This window comes from Hoplias malabaricus, chromosome 1 (genome assembly GCF_029633855.1).
Source record: "Hoplias malabaricus isolate fHopMal1 chromosome 1, fHopMal1.hap1, whole genome shotgun sequence".
NCBI lineage: Eukaryota > Metazoa > Chordata > Actinopteri > Characiformes > Erythrinidae > Hoplias > Hoplias malabaricus.
Window position 1 is genome coordinate 20,843,886 of NC_089800.1, and position 24,214 is coordinate 20,868,099.

Genomic DNA, 24,214 nt, shown 5'->3' on the forward strand with positions numbered 1-24,214 from the left:
TGTACAACTCTAAGGACAGATGAGATCAGGGGGACGTGGGTGGACATGGGACACATGGTTAAATGTTTTTTTTTAAGCATAGAAATAATGCTTCCTAAAAAGTATCATCAGATCTCAGCTTTGGAGTGAGAGAGCTCGAAAGTTAGACCAGCTCTGTCTAAGTCTCCTCTGCTCAGGGAGTGAGGTCGTTTTACTCCACAAACACCGTTTCACCTTAAAACGTGCTGAGATTCTGATCATATACAAACTAGAGTGTTTCCCACTATTGTAGAGGTACAGTGTCTTACAGACGCAGAAAATAAGCCACAGGTTTGTAAAACCCCCATCCAAGAATTTCTTTGTACTCCAACACAGACGTACACAGGAATTTATTTGAAATACTGTAATACATAAAAAAACTGCAACTTCTAAATTAACAAAACAATATAAAAACGACACATTGCTTTTACAGTGGAAATTTTACAAGTGACATGCTTTCTGTGCATTCCCTTGCCTTGCTGCACCACCCCACCTCCCAACCCCCCCTGCAATGACTCCCCCACACCCCACCCCCAGTCTGGGAACCACTGGATTAAACTATGACGACAACTTCGTAATCATTAGGAACCATTGTGGGTACAGACCATGCTTTCCGCTTTCCTTAAAAAAGGCTGCACATGTTCTTTGAAGTATTTTAATGGCTATAAAAGACCCATCCACTGAAAGGATTGTAGGAAACCAAGGGTGGTTCTCTTATAGCACAGTTTAAGGAACCCATGTTGGCCCATTTAATGTGGTGTAGAAGGTCTGATATATTTCATTAAAGGAACACTACATTTGGTATTTTTGTTCCTGAGCTCCCCCTACGATTGAAGAGTGTAATTAATGTTTACAGAAATCATCTGTCCTCAAACCATTACGCAGGGAGGGAATGGATCCTAATATACACAGTGCCGTTTCTGCAGTGCTGAGCAGGGAATAGCAATGACAAGGCCATTCTATTACAGGTCAGTGAAGCATCACCATGAGTTTGAAGCTGTAGTTTAAACACTGTTTCTTTAAATGCTTGAAGGAAGAGTAGGAGTGAGTAACAGTGGAAATGAGTTATTGATGGATTATGGAATTTAAAAGGAACAAAAGGTACATAAAATGATTTATAAGAGGTAAAATAGGCAGAAAGTAAAGCTGTGGTCCTCCTACTAAATTTAAAATACAGTATTTGCCAATTCCTTTAGATTCTACTGCTCTTCAATCTCTATGTATTTGTATTCTCTCATCAGAGCAGAACTGGGATGCTCTATTTGGGCTGATCCCAGATTTGTTTCAGTGGCCACTCCCACCCTGCTCCGATAGGTGCGCTCTGGAAGAGGTGGAGCTTCTGGGCAGCTTATAAGGCAGTTGTTTACTTTGATGACAGGAAGGGTCAGTGTAACTATGCCCCTGTCTTCTGGGGGAGGAGACGCTCTGTTCATATCAAAATTCACTTGACTGGAGTTGCAGGAATCAGAAGAGGGGGAAGAGCACTTCAGAGTGGGGATGACCATTCCTTCTTGTAGACAGTGGATGTTGAGCTCAGACAAGACCAGGATGTCCCTGTTGATGCTTGCTCTGACCTCTGGAAGTCTGGTGGATCTAGTGTCCCTGTACCTCTCTGACTGAGTTAGTGAAGCTTTATATTTGGTTTTTTTACTCTGTCTCCGTTGATGACCACAGCTGCGGTCCCTGTTCTCAAAGAGGAGTGTGTTGGCACAGATAAAGATAAACAGGCCTACCCCCATGATGATGGGTCCAACCAATTTGAGTTTGTCTGGCCGCCGGGTGTGGTGAGGCCAGTAGCCCCCGACAGCCACACCTATTCCAACAAGTAGCAGCACACCAGCAAACAGCACACAAGCTCCAGGAGGCGAGCGAAGACGCAGTCCATGGATCACAGGTCCGGGATTCTTCTGAAGAACTGAAGTGTCTGACTCCAAACCAGACATGCCTTTTACTGTACACTCGTCCATCCCAGACCAACTGCTGCTGCTGAGAAAGAGGACAAATGAAGACAGCAGGATTATATTTGCCTTATGAATTTCTGAGTTTACTACATGGAAGTTGTATTTTAGTGCCTGGCAAAGTGATAAATTGGTTGGAAATGTTCATGTTCTTAAGCTTAAGAGTAGCACATAGGAAACAACTCCATCCCTACTCTCACCTCTTGATTTCAGGGCAGCACAGTAAAAGTGAATTACATTCTGCAGTCGTAGGGGGAGTCCAGGAGCAAAAATACCAAATCTTACACAGCGTTCCTTTAATTTTTTTTGTACTTTTGTGTTTTAAGTTTACCAACACCCACTGAACAAATATGTTTACTGTGTTTTCTAATATTAATTTTTTATATGTTTATGTATTGTAGGAAGTTCTCTTGCACAGAAACAGAATTTTATTAACTGAGACCAGGACTTCTGGTCATTTTAGTATCCATTTAAGGTGCTGTTTTTCAAAAACTAGCGGACGATTTGTAATCCTGTAAGCAGCCTTGTCGCTTGCTCAAAACATCCCATCTTTTGAACAAGAGCTCTGTTTTCCCAGCATTTTTCCTGGATGACGCTGAGCCAAACACTAACACACAGATCAAACATAGCTAATTTGCTAATGTGTTAGCATAAGGCTAGAGCAAACATTAAACGTGTCTGTGATTCACTATTGCAAAATGTAAATCCATTTCCAATAACAACATGGCTGAGGAACCTAGCTGATGTGTTAACAACACATTATAATTCTTATTAATGTGTATTTTTAATATTGACACTAACTGACCCTTGTGGAAAAGAGAGAGTAAACTTAAAGTGTACTTTTTTGGAACCACTAATTAGCACTAAATTAGTAGTAAATCATTACTAATATGTAATTTAAATCACATTAAGTTACACTTAAAATATACACTGAGTGAACTAGCCATATTTCTGCAAATAAAATACACTTTAAATTTATTTATATTCTTAGAGTTGTATAAGTCAAATTCTTATCATTTACAATTAGTATGTAACATATTGGTATATTTTGTGTTACTGCATCATTTCATTAGTGATCATTTTGACGTTGTCTGTTTATATTAGTGACTTTTATTTTATATTTTATTAATGTGTTTTAGAGCTCAGGGAAATATATATCAATTGTATTAAAGTAGAGTGACAAAAATAACATTTGACTTATATTTTCCGTGTATTTAAAAGTAACATAATATAATTTAAATGAGTAGTGATTTAGTACAAATGTGTGCTTCCAAAATAACATAACTTAAGTATATATATATATTTTTTTGACAAGGGCTTTTATCAATTGGCGCTTGCTACTTGACCTGAAAGGCAGACATTAGCATGTAGCTAGCAGTGTTCACAAGTTGAGGAAGCTAACCCTATTCCATGTTAATATTTTATTTTAATATTGACGATAAAGCCTGCCAATAACCAAATGAACCTTGCTCATTGAAAGACACAAATGTATTTGTCATAAATAATGTTTTAATTGGAATCATACTGAATTCAGCTGCCTATAATAGTGGACTCTATATAGTGAATAGAGAGCCATTTGAGACACAGCTTCAGTTTAAACCCTGGCTACAGCCATTCGTCCAGAAGTTTTATACACCCTAAGAGACACAGCTAATTACACCTTTAGTGGACACGTATATTCAGAACAACAGATACAGCTTATATATCTCTATAAAACACAATGGGATTTTCCAGTATGTTTGCACATGAGCTTAAAAGTCACAATGCTGACAAATATGTGAGCTGTAAGGACATTAAACTTCTAGGCATTGGTCTGTGGGGTAGTTCTCTTGTTTGTTGGAGCTTCCTCCTTTACTGGAGGATTAATCTAACCTCATCAAATCCCCTCAACAGTGTTCAAGCATCCAGCATAAACCCTGAGTAAAAGTTACTGCAGCAAAAATGGGGACAAACTGCCTATTAATCTGTCATTTCAGAAAAAATGCTGGATAATGTTCACCAGCATTGAGCCCTACAGTGCAGGTCTGATTTGTAACCACTGGTGTAGACCACTGTAAACTGACCATTACATCTTAACCCATGGAATCTGACCTTTCCGTTCAGATCTGACCACAAGCCCTTATCTAAACACAGACCAGGCAGCGAAAAGGGAACAAGAAAAACAAATTTAATCTGAGCATTGCAGGATAATAAACATAGCAGGGATATGAAGATTCCTTTGCTTGTGAAACAAAAGAAATGCATTTTAAACCCCTTTTGGTGGAGGTCTATTTGTAGCTTTCAAGCAATGTCTAGATAAAATAAATCTAAAATGTTATAGTTAATTTAACATTGTAGAATCTTTTGAGATCTGTACATGCCTCTTTTCATAACAATACTCAGTTCTTTTTGCATGATCCTCTATCCTTTAGAGGCTAGAACCTTCTTGTGAAGATCTGAAGGCAGTTTGGTGGTGGATGAGAGTTCTGGATCACAAACACCACTCCAACTCATGCCTATGCTACTGATTAGAGCTGCATTACACCAGAAAACAAGTCCATTGCTCCACAGTGAAATGTTAAAAACACACATCACTGCACAGCTGTAGTTGTACACTTCAAATGATCAGGGATTAAAACATAATAAAGCCCCAAGGCTTATTTCCATTGCTGTCCTTTTCACAAGAAACAGACAAAATGGACAGCATCTGCCAAACATGAATCTGGTGAATAAACATATGTGAATACAAATATTAAAAGCCTACCTTTGGGTAGTAAACTCTTCAGAGCTTTAGTGCTTGGTGTCCTTGCTTGCTCCTGTCTAGGTAAAGCCTGACTGAGGAGGGATCCATGGGGTCAGTGAGAGGTCATCCAGAGTCAAGAAGCTACTTTCTTCATCTGGGCTTCAGCACTATGGAGCACTATCATTATGTTCCAGTGGAAGAGTGTGTGACAGATGTGCACAGAGGAGTGAGTGTAACCCCCGTGACGTAGAGAGGGAAAGAGGGTGGAGTAAAAGAGAGAGAGAGAGATAGAGGGAGATATAGAGAGGGAGACTGGTGAAGGGTCATGGGAAGATTTGTACAGGCCTGCTCAGTCCCATGGTGGGCACACTGACCTATTCTTAGAGCCATTTGGGATTCCAGCTTATTTTACACACCAGCTCTTAGTGGTCACTGTTTATTATACATTCTAGACACGTCGAACTAACATTTATTCCTTCTGCACCAACAGTGCTCTTTAGATTGGAGTCGTACTAATGAAATCTCAGCATTGACATGGAGCTTAGTAAAATATCCCCAGCTTTGAGGGTCCTGGATTGTTGTTTTCAGGCACCATTAATGACTGAGGGAGTACATTACAAAAGAGCACTGCTTCATTTATGGTGCTTTCAGGCCGAAGGTTCTGTTCGCCTTAAATGTTAGTAAGGTGTTGTTGGGGAACAGATGACTTTAAAAACAGAATTTCTCCATTGAAAGATTCAAATAGATTGTACCTTAGCAAATGAGAGTACAACCTTTATTTATTTTCAGAATCAGACAAAAAAATGTATTTAACATAAAAATACTTATCAAGACACGTCAGGCTGCAGAGGTGTTTGTCCACTGTGAAAGTCTATTTTAGAGGCTGATAGGAGCTTTTCTCCTGTCTCTTAACATTGCTAGCTTTAAATATGTTGGGGGCAGTTATCTACAAAGATTTGCACAAATGCCGAGTCCCGTTTTTGTTTAAAGTCCTACCACTGTTCATCAGAATTAAATGTTAAGGAACTACTTCATAGTTTTGAAATCCCCTAAAGCCTTAAAAGTGGCTTAGATGCAACTCTACATCTACAATTAATATTCACTTACTTCTCCACTGCTGGCCTACAGCTGAAATCCCAGCTCAAAAGCTTGGCAGGGTTAGTTCTAAAGGTGTGCAGCATTAGGATATTATTTTTGCTTATTGCTTTATTTCTTTTAGCACGTAAAGGCACATGGACATGGTGTGTCAAAAAAAAAACAAAAAAAACACTAGAAGCATTCTTTAAATTTTTATTAAATTGAACTGTACCTTTGGGAACTAGTTACTTTCACAAGAACTGGAATAAAGAGAGGCATGAAATGATTTTCATTCACTGTCTGTAACTCTTATCCTGTTCAGGGCACCGGTGGGTCCGGAACCTACACGAAATCACTGGGTGCAAGGTGGGAACACACCCTGGAGTCCTTCACAGGGCAACACACACTCACACATTCACTCACACCTACAGACACTTTTGAGTCTCCAATCCACCTACCAACGTGTGTTTTTGGAGTGTGGGAGAAAACCGGAGCACCCGGAGGAAACCCACGCAGACACAGAGAGAACACACCACAGTCCTCACAGATAATCGCCCGGAGGAAACCCACGCAGACACGGGGAGAACACACCACACTCCTCACAGATAATCGCCCGGAGGAAACCCACGCAGACACGGGGAGAACACACCACACTCCTCACAGACAATCGCCCGGAGGAAAACCCATGCAGACACAGGGAGAACACACCACACTCCTCACAGACAGTCACCCGGAGGAAACACACACAGACACAGGGAGAACACACCACACTCCTCACAGACAGTCACCTGGAGGACACTCACGCAGACACAGGGAGAACACACCACACTCCTCACAGACAGTCGCCTGGAGGAAACCCACACAAACACGGGGAGAACACACCACACTCCTCACAGACAATCGCCCGGAGGAAAACCCATGCAGACACAGGGAGAACACACCACACTCCTCACAGACAGTCACCCGGAGGAAACACACACAGACACAGGGAGAACACACCACACTCCTCACAGATAGTCACCCGGAGGAAACCCACGCAGACACAGGGAGAACACACCACACTCCTCACAGACAGTCACCCGGAGGAAACCCACACAGACACAGGGAGAACACACCACACTCCTCACAGTCACCCAGAGTGGGACTCAACCCACAACCTCCAGGACCCTGAAGCTGTAACAGAGACACTACCTTACTGTTTGAGCTAAGTATTAAATTACATTTTTTAAATATGAATTTATTGATTTATTTAGGAGCATGCCTTTGGAATGGGATGGGCCTTTGGGTCCCACTTTCTTGGTGTCCAGATTAGGTATCTATGAAAACCCTCAAAAGCAGACATAGTCTTAAAAATTCTGATCTTTGTTTGAAGACACATCATTTCACTTGTAGATCTTTTAAGATCCTGGGTGTCAAATGCATTTCTCAACTTCTGGAGCCTGTTTTTTTTTTACTGAGCTCAAGCCCAATCTGTCCACTGTGCCTCAGGTTTTCAAACATTATTGTTTGTTCCCCAGTCTTGAATCCTGCATTATCACCTTTAAGTCCTATTTCTCTCATTACGTGCACACAGAAAAATACCATGTATAGCAGACACTAACTGCCTCATCTCAGGTTGTAATTCAGAGCTTAATTTTATTTCATTAGTTCATTCTTTCACACTATAGTTTACTTTTTTCCTGTCTGTTTATTTTCAACGAAATCCCTCAGCAGGTTTTTTCTGTACAAACACATTCACTCAGGCCCTCTGAGGATCAAAATACACACACATCTGTAAGTCGTTCTTAGAACATGGAGGAATTCACTGTACATCAGTTTACAGTTTTTAAATTTCAAATGAGCACAATTTTCATATCAATAAACACCAACCGAGACATTCATTGTAAGATTTTCCCCTAAAAAGGGAAAGGAAAAAAAAAACCCAAAACAAACAAACAAAAAACCCCACTCTTTCTCTCGTGCTTTTACAGAAGCGCTTACACTCGCATAGACACACTCGTCCACACACAGACTCACACAGCTCACCCTAATGGTCTTATACATTTACCCATTCTGACCATTTCAGGTGTGTGCTGCAGGTTCATTTACAAAGATCGGATTTTTGCATCTTTTTAAAAATTACTTTGTACATTTCAAGTAAAAGGTCCACCGAGGTGGAATTTGTTCGGCCTTCCAACATCAGCACACATTTAGTTTCCATAAAAGCATAAATAATATTAATAACCAGCCAGCGATATGGTGCCTTAGGACCAAGCTCTCTCAGTGGGGAAAGTCAATAAGAACCAATCCATCAAATGAAACTGGGAATAAGTTAAAGCAGGAGAGAGTGGAGTAAATTAAAGGGCAGAATGTGAAGAAGGATGTGACTGGATTTGTATCTGTGCAGCAGCATGGTTCTCCACTTAAATATTCTGATTGCTCGTGTTTATTAAAGGACATTCTGAGTAAACCAGAGTTTCAGGAGCAACAACAACCATAAAGTCTTTCATCTGCTGGATTACCACTTCATCTGAGGGCATCTCCAGTGATCGGTCACAACTTGCCTTTATCGCTACTGTACAGATTGGGCATAAACAGGACAGGGTGTGGCGAGACATTTTGACACTAGTCTGTGCTAAGCCTGGTGACTCAGGGAAGGGCTACTCCTCATCCGCACTCTTTAGCATAAGGATGCAGTTGTAGATTTTAAGTGCTGGGCCCAGCTTGATGCTTAAAATCTTTACAATGTCTGACTGTGTGAGAAGGAGGAAGGCCTCACCATCGATTTGCTAAAGGAAGGGCAAAAAAAAAGGAAAAGAAAAAGATTTAAAGTATTTTCATGTGAGTGCAGAGACAATATTACACTTAGGTTTTTTTTTTTTTTGTACTTTAAACACATCAACAGATATCAGCAGGACATGCATTTCTCTGCTCATTCTCCCTGCACTCTTTTCTGAGATTAACTGAATAGTAGAGAACACTACAAACCATTTAACATTAAACATTACTCTACAGAACTGTGGGTGCCAGATATTTCATATTATTTGATGAATTATTATAATAAATATTTTAGGAATAAGTAATATTGATAATAATAATAATAATAATTAAGAGTGTCGTCTTTTTTGTGTTGAGTATTTATTTTTACCTCATTCCTGAAAATGGCAGCATGTTCCCTGCAGCCTGGTAACTTCCGTACAAAACTTGCAACCTGAAGGGGCACAGAATAAAAAAAAAAGATTAATATACACACAGTAATGTGCAAATGTTTTTGAGGAAATGAGATTTAAAAAGCTATTTATCTGAGCTTAAGAATATTTAGCAAAAAAAATAAAAGAATACATTTCTCAAACCCAAAACCTAATATTAGAATAAAAACTAATAAAATTATTACAGTAAATAGTGATGTTCTGTATGGGAATGTGCTCAGTGGTAACAGACAATGAATAAATGAATATGAATGTGCAGGTTTAACCCCTTCCACATCTCTCCTCGGTCCTGTATTATTTTTAGTGGTTACTAAATACTTCATTATGTTAAATCTTTGTTCTGTTCATTTCTTTTAAATCAAGTGTAAAGGAGAACATCTGGAAAAAACTTTGTTCTTCACACTAGCTCACATTATTTATACATTTACGTATACGTTATACATTTATACAAAACACCACACATACTGAAAGCATAAACTGTTTTAAACAATAATCCTAGGTGCCTGAAACTTTGTACATTATTCATTATATGTACTTCTCAACATTATTAGTGTAGACTGCATCAGTGTACATTTATACCTCTTCTGTGCTCCATTTGGCCACAGTTTTAGCGCTGAGGCCCAAGGCTTCAGGGAGCAGTTTTCCATGTTTCTCCCAACACTGCTGAAATTTGGGTGGTTCCCAGCCAGAGAACACAGAGTCATGCAAGAACTGCTGCAGTGAATCTACAAAACATACACGATTTAGAGACTCAGTAGACATATATTATTATTGTAATATATTACATGTTCTCTCAGACAAGTCCCATGAATCAAACATTAGGCATTCTGGGGACTACCTTTTCCATTGCCTTCCTGTTTCACCTGATGGGGCTTCATGCATTTGGGCGCTGTGGCAGTTCTACAACAGTAGGGGGAAAAGAGAAATAAGACACAGAAAGCATACTGACAGCTCTCCTACCACATTCAACTGAGTGGGTGAATTCTCACTCCTTAACAGTTATAATTCAGGGCCTCCTTCACCTGGCTGGTGGGGAGTGCTCTGTGTTTTCAGTGGGCTCCGTGTTGTTGCCCGTGGTTGTGTGAGCAGGCGTCGGAGTAGGTGTTTGAGAGACCGATTCTGTACGGCGATTTCTTGGAGGTCCACTAAGAGTGACTGGTCTCTCTCCGCTCAGCCTGTCTGGTAAAAGTCCCTCTTTATTAAAATTCATTTCAGAGTATGGACAGCTTACCGCCCTGAGAGTAGGAGAGCGAGAGAAGGAGGTTATTGTGAATCATCTGCCCCTTATATATTATCACAACAATGAAGAGTGATACATGTAAAAGATATTAACAAGTGACCATGGATCATTAATATATATGTATAGATAAACGCTTAGCATCATTTAAAATCATATTTTAAATTTTATGGCTTTTTAGACTTACCATAGAAACTATTCTACAAGACAAACACATGAGGGCGCCATTTATCACTTGATCACCTATACTTCATAGGGTATTTTATGTGATTAACTTGTAATATGTTTTTTAATCATACATTAATATTCCATATGTATTCTCCTCAAATGTATTATTGCAACATAAATTTGAAGTCTGTGAAGTGCTAACTCTCTCTCTCTCCCGTCTTGTTACAGACTCGACCAGACCCTAAATGCTCAGTGCTACAGGAAACAGTGTTCATATCCATTCTGACCCAAGATGGTGATGGATTTAGGGTCTGGTCGAGCCTGTAATGAGCAAAAAATGTTTTGAAATTTCTGTGTTGATCATTTTTATACCACATAAGATACTGCAAATCTCATTGTGGCAATCGATTTCTGAGGCAATTCTGGGCGTCTTTGATCTGCTACATGACCACCTTCCTAATGGAAAGGATCCAATATGGTAGCTTTCAAGATGGCGGCCATGTTCTGAACACAGTCTAAAAGACAGGCCACGCCCCCATTACTGTTTTTTTCCCTTTTGTTTCTGAAATAAAAGTGCGTCCTCCAACTTTTGACTCACCTTTTGTATATATATATATATATATATATATATATATATATATATATATATAGGTTTGCATTGTATACTAACGTGTAGTGAGTTCCATATCGAGGTCCTTTGATGTGTCCCACACCATTGCATCCTGGAGTAGGGCAACCTTGCCCTGGGGGTGGTGGGGGATCACTGGAACCTGAAGGAAATAAAATTTAATATTTATTTCATTCACAGAGCTATAGAAAATGTGCGTAATTAACACACACAATGTGTGTGTGTGTGTGTGTGTGTGCGCGCTACCGTTGGGGTGCTGTAGAGGATGTCCAGTCTTCTGGCACCAGCTCATAGGATGCAGGTCTGTGCTATCAGCATCCAGCCAGTAATCATACTCCTCACTCCAGCCATCAAAATGGATCTGCATAAATAAATTTACTAATATATACAAATACTCAGAGGTCAAGACTGTCACCATCAGTGAAGTGTACAAGGTTGTTTCTTACAAATAAACAATGTTCTGGGGTTCTGTTCATATCTAGAGTAAAAGAAATGCATAACAATTAACAATAATGCAAAAGATGATCTTATGTAGCTCGTATAAGAAGAGTACCTTCACTCTGTGGTCATCCGTGTCAGATATTGTGGCTACACGAATGAGCATGGGATTCCGTTTATCCACTGCCTCAAGCTTCATCCCTATTTGTAACCCATGTGGTGGTCTCTGCAAGCACAAAGTGTCATTGGTGTGACACACAACATTACCCTATTGTGAAACAGTACTTACATGTGAGGGAGGTGGTGAGAAATGGCGAACCCTTGTGGTGCAATTCTTAACTGTGAGAGTAAGTTAGAAGCAAGTTCCATTAACTACTTCACATCTAAAAAGGGGGCAGCTGGTATTAAAAAAAAAGTGGTAGCAAATATATTAGCAAAAATATTGGCAAAAAAAAAAAAAATCATCAGCCTTTATCATGTATCACTGGTTGCGTAAACAAACCAGCACTGCTTGTAAAGCTGAAGATGTCTACTTATTCTATGTTGTTGACACGGGCATAACTTTTTAAAGTGCAAGCAAGAAAGAAAATGTACAAACTTCTAGTCAGTGATTTTACTGAATGATGAGCAGCATCAGGGTCTTTGTTTTTAAATTGTAGACTTCTGTTACTTTTAACTATTTTTTAGGTTTAATTAATAGGTATCTTTTCTTCAGGAAGGTGAGTAAATTCCATCTTCAGTGGCTCAGCTGTCTTCATGAACACAACACTCCCTATAGACTCTTGTGAACAATTAGGTGATGATGTACTCACCTACGTTGTTTACTACAAAGCAGGAGGAATCATATTTTACATTTCAGACTGCAATTGCAGTCTTTTTTTTAGTTGCAGACTGCAACTTTTTTTGATTGCTCTTTGATTAAAAAAAAAAGAAAAAAGATCCAGTTCAGTGAGAGATTTTGTGTTTGTTTCTGCTGATCTGTTCGACTAAAACTTTTGTTCAACAAGGTGAGCATGCTCGGTCACACTGACCTGTTTGAAGGCTCTAGCGGGTGCTGCCTGGGATCCTGTCTCTTCCAGGTATTTCTCCCATGAGAAACTTTTAGGGTGTTTGTACTCTGAGATAAGAACCGAACAGGAGACAACTGATACAAATGATGTGTGATGCTTTATTACTGCTTTGTGTGATGGTTTCAAATAAACAAAAACAAACACTTCATAGATTTAAAGGTCTTACCAGCAGGTGTGGTCAGGGATATTTCTGCCTCCTCACAGTAGCCAACTGGGTGAATATATGGACTGCTGGCATCACACCTGGTAAAATATACAGACGTAAGAGATCATCCAATATTTGCTCATAAATAATTGAGATAAACAATATTAATGTAATTTTATGCCAATAACATAATGATAATAGTGTAATTATGCAGTTAGGCCCCTTATAAGATATTAGTCCCACAGTGGGGAAATTCAGTGTTACAGCAGCAAAAGGGACAGTACTCAGTAATAAAAAAAAAAAGGAGGTAACTAACACACACACAGAGAGACACACACAGACACACACACATTAAAGTCCAAAGCATTTTCATTTTGAGGTCTTTCGGGCATGGAAACAAGCACAAGCCACACATATTTTATAATGAATTAACTTTAATCTGAAATTGCATCATATCATTAATTACATGCTCTGTACAACAAGGCTTACCAATAATCATATGTATCATCACAGTTGTCTAAGTGAATGAGGAGCCGGTTGTCCACCACTGCGGAGATTGTTGCTACGCAGACGAGCGATGTGTTTTTCCTGTCAACAGCTTCTAACTTCATTCCAGCACGGAAACCCGAGGGAGTGACTGACTGCAAGGAGCCATTACAAATATCATTAGTAACCACAAACATAAATTACAGAAATAAGTTCTCCCACACTCCAAACTAATAAGTCTGATCAAAATTCTTTCCTAAAAGGTAATATAAAAAGCAATGGTTTGTATTCAAACACCAAACACTACTGTGCCAAAGTCACAAACCATCCTGTATTAAAACGTATTTTAATTTAAAAATCTATACGTACTAGTTATTATTTTTCAGCATCAGGAAAATAAGCAATTCAACAGAAAAGTACCTACAATTTTCAATCCTGTGTCCATGCACATTATTTTATAGCTTCATTTCTTTTGTGAGACTTGCCTTAAATTTAAATCTTTCTAAGATATCTACAGGGTTATGAGGTGTAGTCTTAGAAAACTAACCCCCCCCCCTCCCTCACCCCCCCACCACCACACACACCGTTCATCTATTTTAATTCTTCTGTATTTTATACAAGTGGATTATATTACAGACTACAACAAGAGTGAGTACAATCCTGTTTGAAACCGCTAACATGTTGGAAAGTAATCATTTCATTCATTAAATTACGTCTTAAATGAATAAACAAGACCACAACTGTAGACGTTCTTTCAACTAACAAGCAGTCATAAATATTTTGGTTAAAGGGTGAAGTACACTAAGTAATTGAGTAAGAACTTAAGGAGCCTTAATTGGAAATTGCATCACATTTGTTTCCACACTTTTGTTGCATCACTGTTGCGTTCCTACAATGAAGCATGTAGTTTCAGTAGTCTGTCTAACCCATGTTGTCATTAAACACTTACCGAATTAAGACTTTTAAAGAGATGTTTGGGTGCCAACTGGCCTCTACAATTCTTAACATACGTATTCCAGTTAAATTCTCCCTCTTTGCAACCTACAAGAATGAACAAACAGGGAAATAATAAATGTCAATAAATTCCAGATTGCGTTATCATGCTTTACTTGATATACGATTACAGCATTTATAAACTGTTCACCCCCCTTTGCCTCTAAGCACCTTTGGGCAGTAGCAACTTGAGACCCATCTTTTCACACCAGCCTGGTGGCTTCACATCCCATGAGTCTGCATTCACCCAGAAGTCATAGCACTCAGGGTAACCGTCAAAATGAAGCCTTATTCTGTAACCCTGGACCTGAGAGGGAGAAGATACATCACACTCAACCCCTCTTCAAAGAATATATGCAGAAAAACACTGTATTACAACTGCAAAGAGCAGATGAATAGTATTTAATATCAGCAGCCACTCCACATCGCAAAAACATTGGTGTACAAACCAAGGGACAACATAATGTGGTCTCTGACCATCTGTTACCTCAGCCACAGAAAGCACACAGAAGAGTGCAGGATGACAAGGGTCCAAACCCTCCAGCTTCATTCCAACTTTAAACCCATTCCTGCTCTGAGGAAAAGACTGGTGCTAAAACACATACACACAAAAATACACACGTAAACATTCTGTCCTACTTCAGGACTTCATTATATGTGTTAAAATTATGTATCCAATTTTACCTCTTTAAACAATTTCAAGGGTGCAGCCACAGATTTCTCCTCCTCCAAATAGGCTGCCCAGCTCCAAGCCTTTTTTTTCACTGGAGCAGCAGTTACTATAGCAACAGCATCAAAACAGTATATTAGTACACAACCCCTTTTCTGCATGTTTTTCAATGATACAAATTATGTTCAAGATTCCAACTGTAATGAGTACATTTAGTTCCAATGCATCAGTGTCCCTGGATTAGGGCTGAACACTTTGGGGAAAACATGCTCATATACTTTTGTGGTGTTGCCTGGGATTTGGAGACTATACATTGATTCGACTTACGCCGGGATCAGACTACATAATATTTTTGTCTTTCACGATGTATACAGTGTCAGATTAGAGCTATAAACTCGTGCCGTGTCTCGGTCGGGGGAGACGGAACACTACGCGTTTGACACGGATCGCTATCCGTTTGTGTCGATGCATGAGTTCAGATGTTGTCGGGAGGCGGGGCTATAAACTGTGGATCACGGCACAACAGAAGCACTGTGTGATGCTGGGGTTTTGTTCTGAAAAAAAGAAGTAGTAAAAGCTATAGTGGGCTGTTCCTGTGTGTTACAGAGAGGACGGTGTGGACTGTCTCCTACAAAGAGAACCTGAGGAAATGTGTTACACGTCCAGAGCGTTTCCTCAGTTTGGTTGTTCCTCTGACAGCTGCAGCAGAGCCTCCCTCTCTCTCTTCTCCATGTTTACAGATGTGCTCGGGACAGAGCTCTGTCTCCTATTGGTCATTGTCAGGAACGTCGTAGGAAACGTCAGACCGGGCCAAAAGAACCAAACAACTCTAACATGCTCCACTTTTCCTTGGGAAGTCGCACTACACGACCGCTGCCTGCCCCCGTCGCTCAGATTCGGTTCAGAGGCTGGATATATGTTGCGTAAAAAAAATCTGATCCCAGCACAAGGCATATGTGATTTGTGAGCAGGTTTTGGCACACAAGGTGGGTCAGACGTTCTAAAAAATATATAATAAATCAGTCTGCAATCTGCTAATCACATGATTTCAAATTGCAATTTCGAATTTCAAATCGATTAATTGTTCAGCCCTGCCCTGGATACATGTTAAGTAAACGTGTATCGATGTTGGGCACTTACCCAGTCTGGCTTGTTTAGCTGCTTTTCTGCCTTTTGAAGATTTAAGTTTCTCCTAGATCATAAAGGATAATCTTGTTGAGTGTGAATATCTCGATGTTTAATGATTATCTAACATGCCAGTTAAAATTCTTCTAAAATTCGTAGCCTTGTCATAAACTTACACTGGTATTCCACCATCAAGCACATTATATTCACTCTTGTTCTTATATCTCATACTTTACATACACAAACACATAATACACCTGCATTTTACGATATATACAGATCTATCCAAAGACTGACTATATATATATATATATATATATATATATATATATATATATATATATTAATGAAACTCACCTCCTCTTCTTCTATGTTGTCTTCCTCCTCATCCTCAGACTCCATGAACATCTTCTTCCTCTTTCGGACTCGTTTACCCAAACGCTCACCTTCTCCTGTATCACCTGGGGTCAACCTACCGACCGCCAAACACAAACAAAAACACAGATTCCTTAAAAACTTTAACCCAAAACCACGCACCAATATATGAAATATATTCCCCATTACTGGTCCTTCTGCAGATTTCGCTTTCTTATGAGGTGCTGAAACAATAAAGTTTCTGCTGTTATTTTCACAAATGTTAAGAGTAGGGATGAGCAAAAGGTACCTATGTTTGTACTGACACATGTTTGATAATTACATTACTCTCTCTCGTGCTGCTTCAAAATTTACAGACTACACAAAGTCGGAATAAGCAAAGTTTAGCAAGTGTGTATACTGCTTTACACTTATTTTGTCTGTGTGCATAGTCACCTGCCGCTACTGGGCTGCACACAGGGAGGGCTGCAGAACTTCCCTTGAAGGAAAGACGACTGAGAACCTGTGTGTCCACAGGATTTACATTTGACCATATCTGTACTAGAGTCTTCTTCAGGGCCAGTGCTCACTGCGACGGAACGGTCTGCATGTGTCTGCTTGCCAGAGGAAGCTGTTCCAGCAACAACAAAAGAGAAACTTCATAACAAACTTACCCACACCTACAGGGTTCCAAACAGTCTTCCGCACCCCTAGATCATGGGTAATTAATTAAAATTCATTAAGGTCTAATACATAATGTATAAGTAGCTTTGTAGTTATAGCAACATTATGTCGTTAACAACTGAATGTCAAATCAATTTACACTTTCAATTACATTTCAACAAGATTTTTTAAAAATTATAAATAACAAATACTCTAAAAAAATGGCCTTTTCTCATTTCAAGTAAAACATGATTTTAAAAAACAAAATAAATGCATATTTAAATAAAGTCACTAATGAGTTTTGTAGTTGCAGTTGACTTTACTGCTTTTCCATAACTAGCGATCTGATTGGCTCTTATTGCTGGGGGGCGGGACTTTATCCGTAAACAGAATCCATGTTCAGCGTTTCAAGAATTTCAACCGGTAATTATTCCTTTTTTATTAAAGTTTCTGGCTTTAACTCACACCACACCGTCGTCCTGAAAGTGTCCCAAAAGAGCTTTGATCACGTCCCTTGGGCTGTTTTTACTGGCCCCATGACAGCAGCATCTGGACCCTGTGTGTGTCACTCAGTGGAGTCACAGCCCTCATCATAATGCACAGATCTGATTGGCTGAGGAGCCTCACGTGTGATATGCAGAAACACATGTGATTAGTCTGTAAGTTTCCTGGAGTGCTAAACCGTAACGTCTAGAAGAGTCATACCACTTCAAACACACACTCTGTTCAAAATTAAACAGCTCTTAATAGTTTATCAGTTACAGGCCCAGGTCCAGATCGGACAGAGTCTGTGTTGGGACCGGGGCTGCACTCCTTCTATTCCTGACCCCTGTCCTAGATGGCTCATGTATTGGGTTTATTGCTATGTTTTAGAGTAGGATCAAATATGGGCTATCTGTGGTCCCTACTGTCCTAAGTATCCAACACAAAACATTGTTATATTCATAATTAAAGGAGAGAAAATCATTTCTGTATATTTTAATTGCAAAGCATGATTCAACTGACAAATCAATTTACACACACAAAAAATATAGCTATAGGTCAGTGTTTGCTACTGTTCTGAAATATACGGCAGTCATTGCAATGTAATAAATAAATTTACATTCTTTATCCTAATTTCTTACCCTCTGAATCTGCTGGCTGGTTTGTGGCTGTCTTGGACTGCTGTGTCTGATTTGAAGGTGTGGGAGGCTCTGACTGGGGGGTGCTTTTGGAAGGTGCGGTGTCAGTCTGTGGGCATGCAGGATCCTCTCCTTTGTCTTTAGGCTCAGCATCTGTTACAATCTCCAGCGTACCAAACTCAGTCATCCGGAACTTAAAAACAAAGGAGCACACTACAGTCATGTTTTCATATCCAATAACATTGGCTATTATGAAGTGTTTCATCGCTTGTACTACCTCTACTTATTTACACATGCTACATATTTTTATATTTATACCAACAAGTTACAATTTCACTGATATTAAGTTCTGACTGAACTGTACTTTATAGAATGCGTGCATCATCATTGTGCATTGCAGTGTGGTCTGGGACATGGAGGCCACTGTCAGCGAGGAAAGGTTATTTTTTTCTATAAATCACATTTAAATTTTAATTTAAATTAATTGGATTAATAAACACTTGGTTATCTGGAATTACTAGTATGACTTGACTGGCACACATTCTCAAAATATCTGCAAATATTTATTTTTAGTATCAGGCTTAGGTTTTCATTAAGGCAACTTATGTAAGAACGAACGCAGTTGCAGTTTTCCAAAAATGCGTACAAAGTATTCATGTGCCATCTGTAATTTATATTCACTGAACTACACGTGTTTAAAACGTTAAATTTCTATTTTTAAGAATGTTTGGTCTTGTTTTATACATAACACTGCATATATATAAAACCCTAACACAGGTGTGCCCTTTTTAAACAACCATACTTGTTTTTCCTGAGGTACGAGCTGCGAAAAAAATGCATATGCATATTAATTACACTTAAAGGAACACCATGTAATATTTTTACCTTAGAATTTCAACATCAAAATCATTGTGATACTTCACTGAACTGTGAAAGGGAGAACAGAGCCTTTCTCATTGCTACTTTGGGCTTGTTACTTTATAAACTGCTCTATGTAACTTTTGGAAGAGGGTATGAAACCACCCCCTCGTTCTTTCCATTGATTTCAGTACAGCGCTCTAAAAATGTATTACCCAAGGGGGAGCCCCTGGAGCAGAAAAAAAACTGAACACTAGGTAAGATTATTTTTTACTCATGGGCTCCCCCTAGAGTTGAGTATAATTTTTAACTTTTACAGCACTCCCCTGAACACAAGAGGCTGTGGCGTGCCCGGCGTAGCAACGAGAGAGGCTCTATTCTATCTATTACAGGTCTGTGGAGCATCACAATGATTTTGAGTAATTCTAAATAAATGTTACTTTAAGCAGGCATTTATTATGTCTACTCACACCCTACATATTTACATGTCTCAGATAGTGTGCTTTTACATGTTGAACAACACTCCCTTGTGACAGACATTCTATGCTTTGCATCTTCTGCATGGAACCCACAAGTCAAATATTTTATTCATAACACTGTCGATATTTAGCAAGTGATCATTTCATTCTTAGAATGGTAGTCTGAGTCTTAACAAATTTACCAGCGAATTAAATCAAGGGTTCCCAACATGTTTTTTTCTTTTTTACATCCACTGGACAGACATCTTCCCCTGGCATGTTCATCAGACCATGTGGAGGCATGGGTACTGCTGCTGTGGTAAACTCTATGGCGCATTACAGCCATAACCACAACAAACAACAGCACAACTGACATGCTAACTCAGCATTAATGCAAGCCCTGGGCCTGATTCCCAGAGAAAAGGTGATCGTATCAGGATGATATGTCAGCAACTGACAATCGCCACGTGTTTCTGGCATTCAGTCAAATTAAGAAGTCTTGTTTTAAGTGGATGTCAAAGGCAAAAACCCAATCACACACACAAATGTGTGTATGGGAAAAGGTAATATTGTGGCAAGAGTTCAAAGAGTTCTGTATTCACTTTAATCCATGAAGATAAAACAGATTTTGGTGTGGATAATATCTTCAATCGTTCATTATTTTTGAGCCACAGCAGTCAAAAATCTTCTTCCTGTGGGAGAGCTCATGCCAGGCTGTCATGCAGAGATGTGAAGCAGTAGAGTGATATATTAATAATCACATAAATTACTTACAATTTAAACAATTTTCAAACACGAATGCTTTGAGTAAACACTTACAATAATCACATATGTAAGGCAAAAGCTTTTGGAACCATTGCATGGACATGCAAGCTCAAATGGCTGGCCATAAGTGTGGGCTTTTCCGACAAGTGTCTGTTCTCTTCAGTGTAGTTACACCTAACAGATTAACTGAGTGGTACTTACAAACTATCGCTCTGAATCAACCTCGTTCGTATGTAACTAACTGTAAATGTAATGTTTTTAAAAAAATCAATTTCAACGATTATGCTGCTACTCTCCCACTTGAGGTTTCTGCAGCGGAGTTGTTGGGAACCTCTGAAATAATTAAAGCAATATGATAAAAAAATATAAGCACACATTAAACTGTATTAATAGGAGATGGACAAACCCTACTGCTGGACTAAGCTGCAATGTCAATAGATTTTTACTTTTATTTATTTTTTTGTCACTGAGCCTCTTTACCCTGATGTCACTGCCAGGCAAAGTAGCTATGCCGTCCTTCCAATCAAGAGCAGTCATCATGTCAAACTCTGCTCCTGGGGCAGAGCCATCACTGGGAGGTGTGTCTGTCATCTTCCCCTGTCAGAGTAAGAGTGAAGCTAAGTCATCATTTTCAAAGCACATGGAACTGGGCAAACCACTTTCTCTTCAAAATTCCTTACAACTGCTGAAAGTGAAATGTTTTCTCGCACAAACCTAGATCAGGCTCTATCCCAAAGGACATCGCGGAATGCACAAAACACTGTGTGGAAAACCATATCTGAACATTTCACAAAAAACTGAAATAACAGAAAGCTGAACTTCTTTCATTTCTTTGCATCAAATTGTCCTGGTCACAACACTTTATCTTTTAAAAAAAACGTATAGACGAACACAAGGAATTCTTAACTTTCAGTTTAAGATAATGGAACTAAAGTCCTGTCGGCCCATTTCTGATCTCTTCTTGTTAAACTGGCAGAATAAAAGCGGCAGCTGGCGATTTAAATGTGTTTTGGAGTATATATAGATGTGTATAATAAATCCTAATATCATGAGACGCCGCCGCTGTAAACAGGGCGCTGTGCAGGCCACAACTCTCTGCGCAGTTGTAGTTATTTCTTCGCTTCACAGAGGTGCGGGTGCTGCACTGGAGCCTGCAGCGGATTTCACACGCCTCAAGTCTGCACTAGACCCAAAAACTTGTTCACAAAACCGAGCTCGGACCCAGCTGGACCGAGCACTCGGAACATTTTTGTAAGGGTGCAGCCAGAGAAACGCCCGCAACTGAACTGCACTTACGAAAGAGCAGCGCGTGTCTCCGCCGGTTCCTCGCGTAGCCACCGGGGGGCGACTGGCGGACTCGCTACGGATTGCACCAAGCACTTAAATACGGACAAAAACACGGATTTATAATTCCCTGGCAAAGAATTTGTCGAGAAACATGCCCCAAAATAAAGTCTTCCCGCTTCGTTGCACACATTCTGAGGGTCTGAAACGGGGGCAAGCGAGCGAAATAAAAGTTAGACGAACAAGTTCAGCTTTCCGTTGTTTTTAAAGAATCTTGTGAAAATGCGCAGGTTTGATGATGGACGCGGACTTCCCGGGCTCATTTAATGGAAATGTCGCACCCAGTGCTGTTTTCTCGTGGAAAACTACTCGTTTAAACGTGTTTAGATGGATACAGTAGAGGAAACACTGTAATAACGTTCGCTTGTTTAAAATCAAACCCGCCCCGAAACGGCAGCTCCCACAGTGACCCCGCGGCCGAGCCCAGCCCCAGGAGAAACCCAACTTACTCAAAACATGTTTTGGATCTCGGTTTGGGGGGTTGCGAGGAATTTTATCCCGACCATAAATAAAGTGTAAATGCCCGAGCGCCCATTATTAGCATTCTGCTGATACAAAATGGCGGAGGATAGCAAAGGGCCGCCGACACGTTTAAACTATGTAAATTACCAGAGTTGTCTGCTTCAAGTCATTCGGAAAAGCCTTTACTCAGCACGAGAGAGTCGTGTGTACAACTTGTTCTGTTGCAAGTGAGTGTTTTTCTCTCCGCAGGCAAACTCCTCACTTTCCCCTTGTCACGGAATGTCGTTAGCGCCGTGGCTAGCCGTGTTAGCCTCCGCCGCCGAACGTTAGTTACAGCGGACTGTGGTCCAGTTCAGACACACAGCCGGCTGGCTATCACAGCTCCTAATGTTAGCAGCGGACCACTGTCTGGCGAATTTAACAGTTTCGTGGCGCCCCCGAAAAAGAGGAAAAAACACTCTCAAAGACGTTTTAAACGTCTCGCCGTTAACCGACGAGCAACAGAAGGAACTCCGGCTGCGGGGAAAATCGCGAAACGCTCGCTTTTAATTTCTTCCCCACAAACTTGTCACTTCTATTTATCTTTATCGCTTTTAAACGTGACTGCGAAGGACCGCGTGAGCTGCAAACGGTTAAACAAGCGCTCCTCCGCGCACCCGTGCCGCTGTTTGAGCCGTTAACCGTGGCATTGCGACTGTATTTTAAAAGAAAAATCGTGCAACTCACCTCGTTTCTCTTAACTCTTTTATTTTGAGCTGGATGGCTTGGCCGCAGTGCGCCTGCGCGAGGTGTTGTGCCTCTTGCCAACTTCTCTGATCTCGATCAACTTCGCCACAATCAATCCCGATAACGACGAAGATGGAGAGCTGCGGAAAACTTACAGCTCTACAACTTCACAATCATTTTTTACAGAAGCTTTACGTTATCATAGGAGTGACCTCCAGTGATGGGGCGCTCATATTTACAGTTTTTCCAGCTCAAAGATGCAGTCGTATCAGTAGCATACGGAATATGTATGATGTTAAACTCAAGCACAACAGCTATTTTGTCTGTTTTTGTTATTTTTTAAAGCTACTGCTATATATTCGTATGGTAACGTACTCGTTTTAACGAAGTGGAAATTAATTGTGCTTTAGGCCTGTGCGAACTGTAAACAACTTAACAGCGCATTTCCCCACTCTTAAAAAAACCCTTAAACATAATCAGAATCTGTCAGAGACCGAGAAACCTTTCGATTTTGACTGAGTTTAATAAGAAAATGACATTAAAACTAGAGCGCCTGTATAAAATTAGGACAGCTATAGACTATTGCACGAGTAAACCATGAGGTCTGACACTTCTGAGTTGTTCAGAAGAGAGAGACGAGTCCCTTATGTGCTTTTCTCTTTCACTTATCTCCATTTTCTACAGAACCGTGTGGGACCGTGAAGCAGGGCCTTTAGCCAGTGGCCTGTGCCTTCGTTCGGTGAACTTTACAAACTCAACCTCGCCTTAACAGTTAGTCTTTTACCAAGTTAAACCAAAAGCCCCCGGATATTAGACTGATTTGTGTAGTCCGCTGATTTCGGTTTTCCTGAATCGAATCACGTGTTCGGCTCCTCGGCTGCGGATTGATTAATAACCAAAATGAGTATTTCTTCGGTTTGTTGCTTGTTGGAATTTGTGTTTAAAGGTTAATTTCCCTACTTTATATAGAATATGATGCGATGATCAGCAGAAAAGTAGTGTAAAAACGCGCTGCGTTTTCAGCTACACTCGATACAATGCATAGGCAGAATAGAGCAGTTCTTCAGTATCACCACCAGGTGGCGGCGTACGCACACAAAAGAAGGAGAGGATTTATAAACCGTACTGGAATTTGCTGCTAAGGTTCCGTACGTGTCCAAAAGTTTGTAGACAAATCTTCTAGTAATTTCTGCTACTATAAAATGCACCCCGATTTTCAGCTGTGCACTTTGTACCATCTCCATAGAAGAGTATTGGCAATTAGACCCTGCAGAAGCTTAAGGTCATCATGCTCAATGCCAAACCTTAGCTAACAGAGACACCAATCAGCCAAAACATTAAAAATGCCGTGTTTTACAAATACCATTATATCAGCTCCACTGACCATACAATAGCACTGCGTTTTTCTACAATTGCACACTCTCGTCTGTTCCTCTGCATACTTTATCCCTACTTCACCCTGCTCTCCAGTGGTCAGGACCCCCACAGAGCAGGTATGATTCAGGTGGTAGATCATTCCTTTCCTTTCAAATATTTAATA

General features: G+C 40.1%; 2 protein-coding genes across 5 annotated transcripts; both read right to left on the bottom strand.

The window, feature by feature from the left end:
• Positions 1-637: 637 nt before the first annotated feature.
• Positions 638-4,849, bottom strand: LOC136685812 (transmembrane protein 200A). Its single transcript, XM_066659441.1, has 2 exons — positions 4,720-4,849; positions 638-2,004 (listed from the first exon to the last, which is right to left on the bottom strand). The coding sequence occupies exon 2, from the start codon at positions 1,983-1,985 to the stop codon at positions 1,218-1,220; it is 768 nt and encodes a 255-aa protein (XP_066515538.1). The 5' UTR covers positions 1,986-2,004; positions 4,720-4,849; the 3' UTR covers positions 638-1,217.
• Positions 4,850-6,013: 1,164 nt separating this feature from the next.
• On the bottom strand, positions 6,014-23,363 carry l3mbtl1b (L3MBTL histone methyl-lysine binding protein 1b). Of its 4 annotated transcripts, XM_066673467.1 has the most exons (22): positions 22,096-22,594; positions 20,857-20,902; positions 20,623-20,739; positions 18,065-18,254; positions 16,734-16,908; positions 16,281-16,395; positions 15,939-15,990; positions 14,813-14,907; positions 14,616-14,720; positions 14,300-14,435; positions 14,085-14,176; positions 13,139-13,290; positions 12,671-12,747; positions 12,466-12,551; positions 11,550-11,660; positions 11,243-11,357; positions 11,039-11,138; positions 9,986-10,198; positions 9,802-9,863; positions 9,543-9,688; positions 8,903-8,965; positions 6,014-8,543 (listed from the first exon to the last, which is right to left on the bottom strand). In XM_066673467.1, exons 3-22 carry the CDS (start codon positions 20,731-20,733, stop codon positions 8,415-8,417), a joined length of 2,325 nt encoding a protein of 774 aa, XP_066529564.1. In that variant the 5' UTR covers positions 20,734-20,739; positions 20,857-20,902; positions 22,096-22,594; the 3' UTR covers positions 6,014-8,414. The 4 variants fall into 4 exon arrangements, with proteins under 4 accessions (XP_066529564.1, XP_066529547.1, XP_066529555.1 ...); XM_066673450.1 differs by lacking the exons at positions 20,857-20,902; positions 22,096-22,594 and adding an exon at positions 22,675-23,363; XM_066673458.1 differs by lacking the exon at positions 20,857-20,902.
• Between the last annotated feature and the right edge of the window lie 851 nt (positions 23,364-24,214).

What these genes read in the sequence shown, in the direction of transcription:
- LOC136685812 (XM_066659441.1), bottom strand. Translation starts at nt 1,985, where the DNA reads ATGGACGAGTGTACAGTAAAAGGCATGTCTGGTTTGGAGTCAGACACT.
- l3mbtl1b (XM_066673450.1), bottom strand. Translation starts at nt 20,733, where the DNA reads ATGACAGACACACCTCCCAGTGATGGCTCTGCCCCAGGAGCAGAGTTT. An exon ending in CGGATGACCACAGAGTGAAG is followed by an intron (nt 11,358 to 11,549) that starts GTACTCTTCTTA and finishes TTATTTATGCAG; the next exon opens with ATCCATTTTGATGGCTGGAG. An exon ending in ACAGGAAGGCAATGGAAAAG is followed by an intron (nt 9,689 to 9,801) that starts GTAGTCCCCAGA and finishes TATGTTTTGTAG; the next exon opens with ATTCACTGCAGCAGTTCTTG.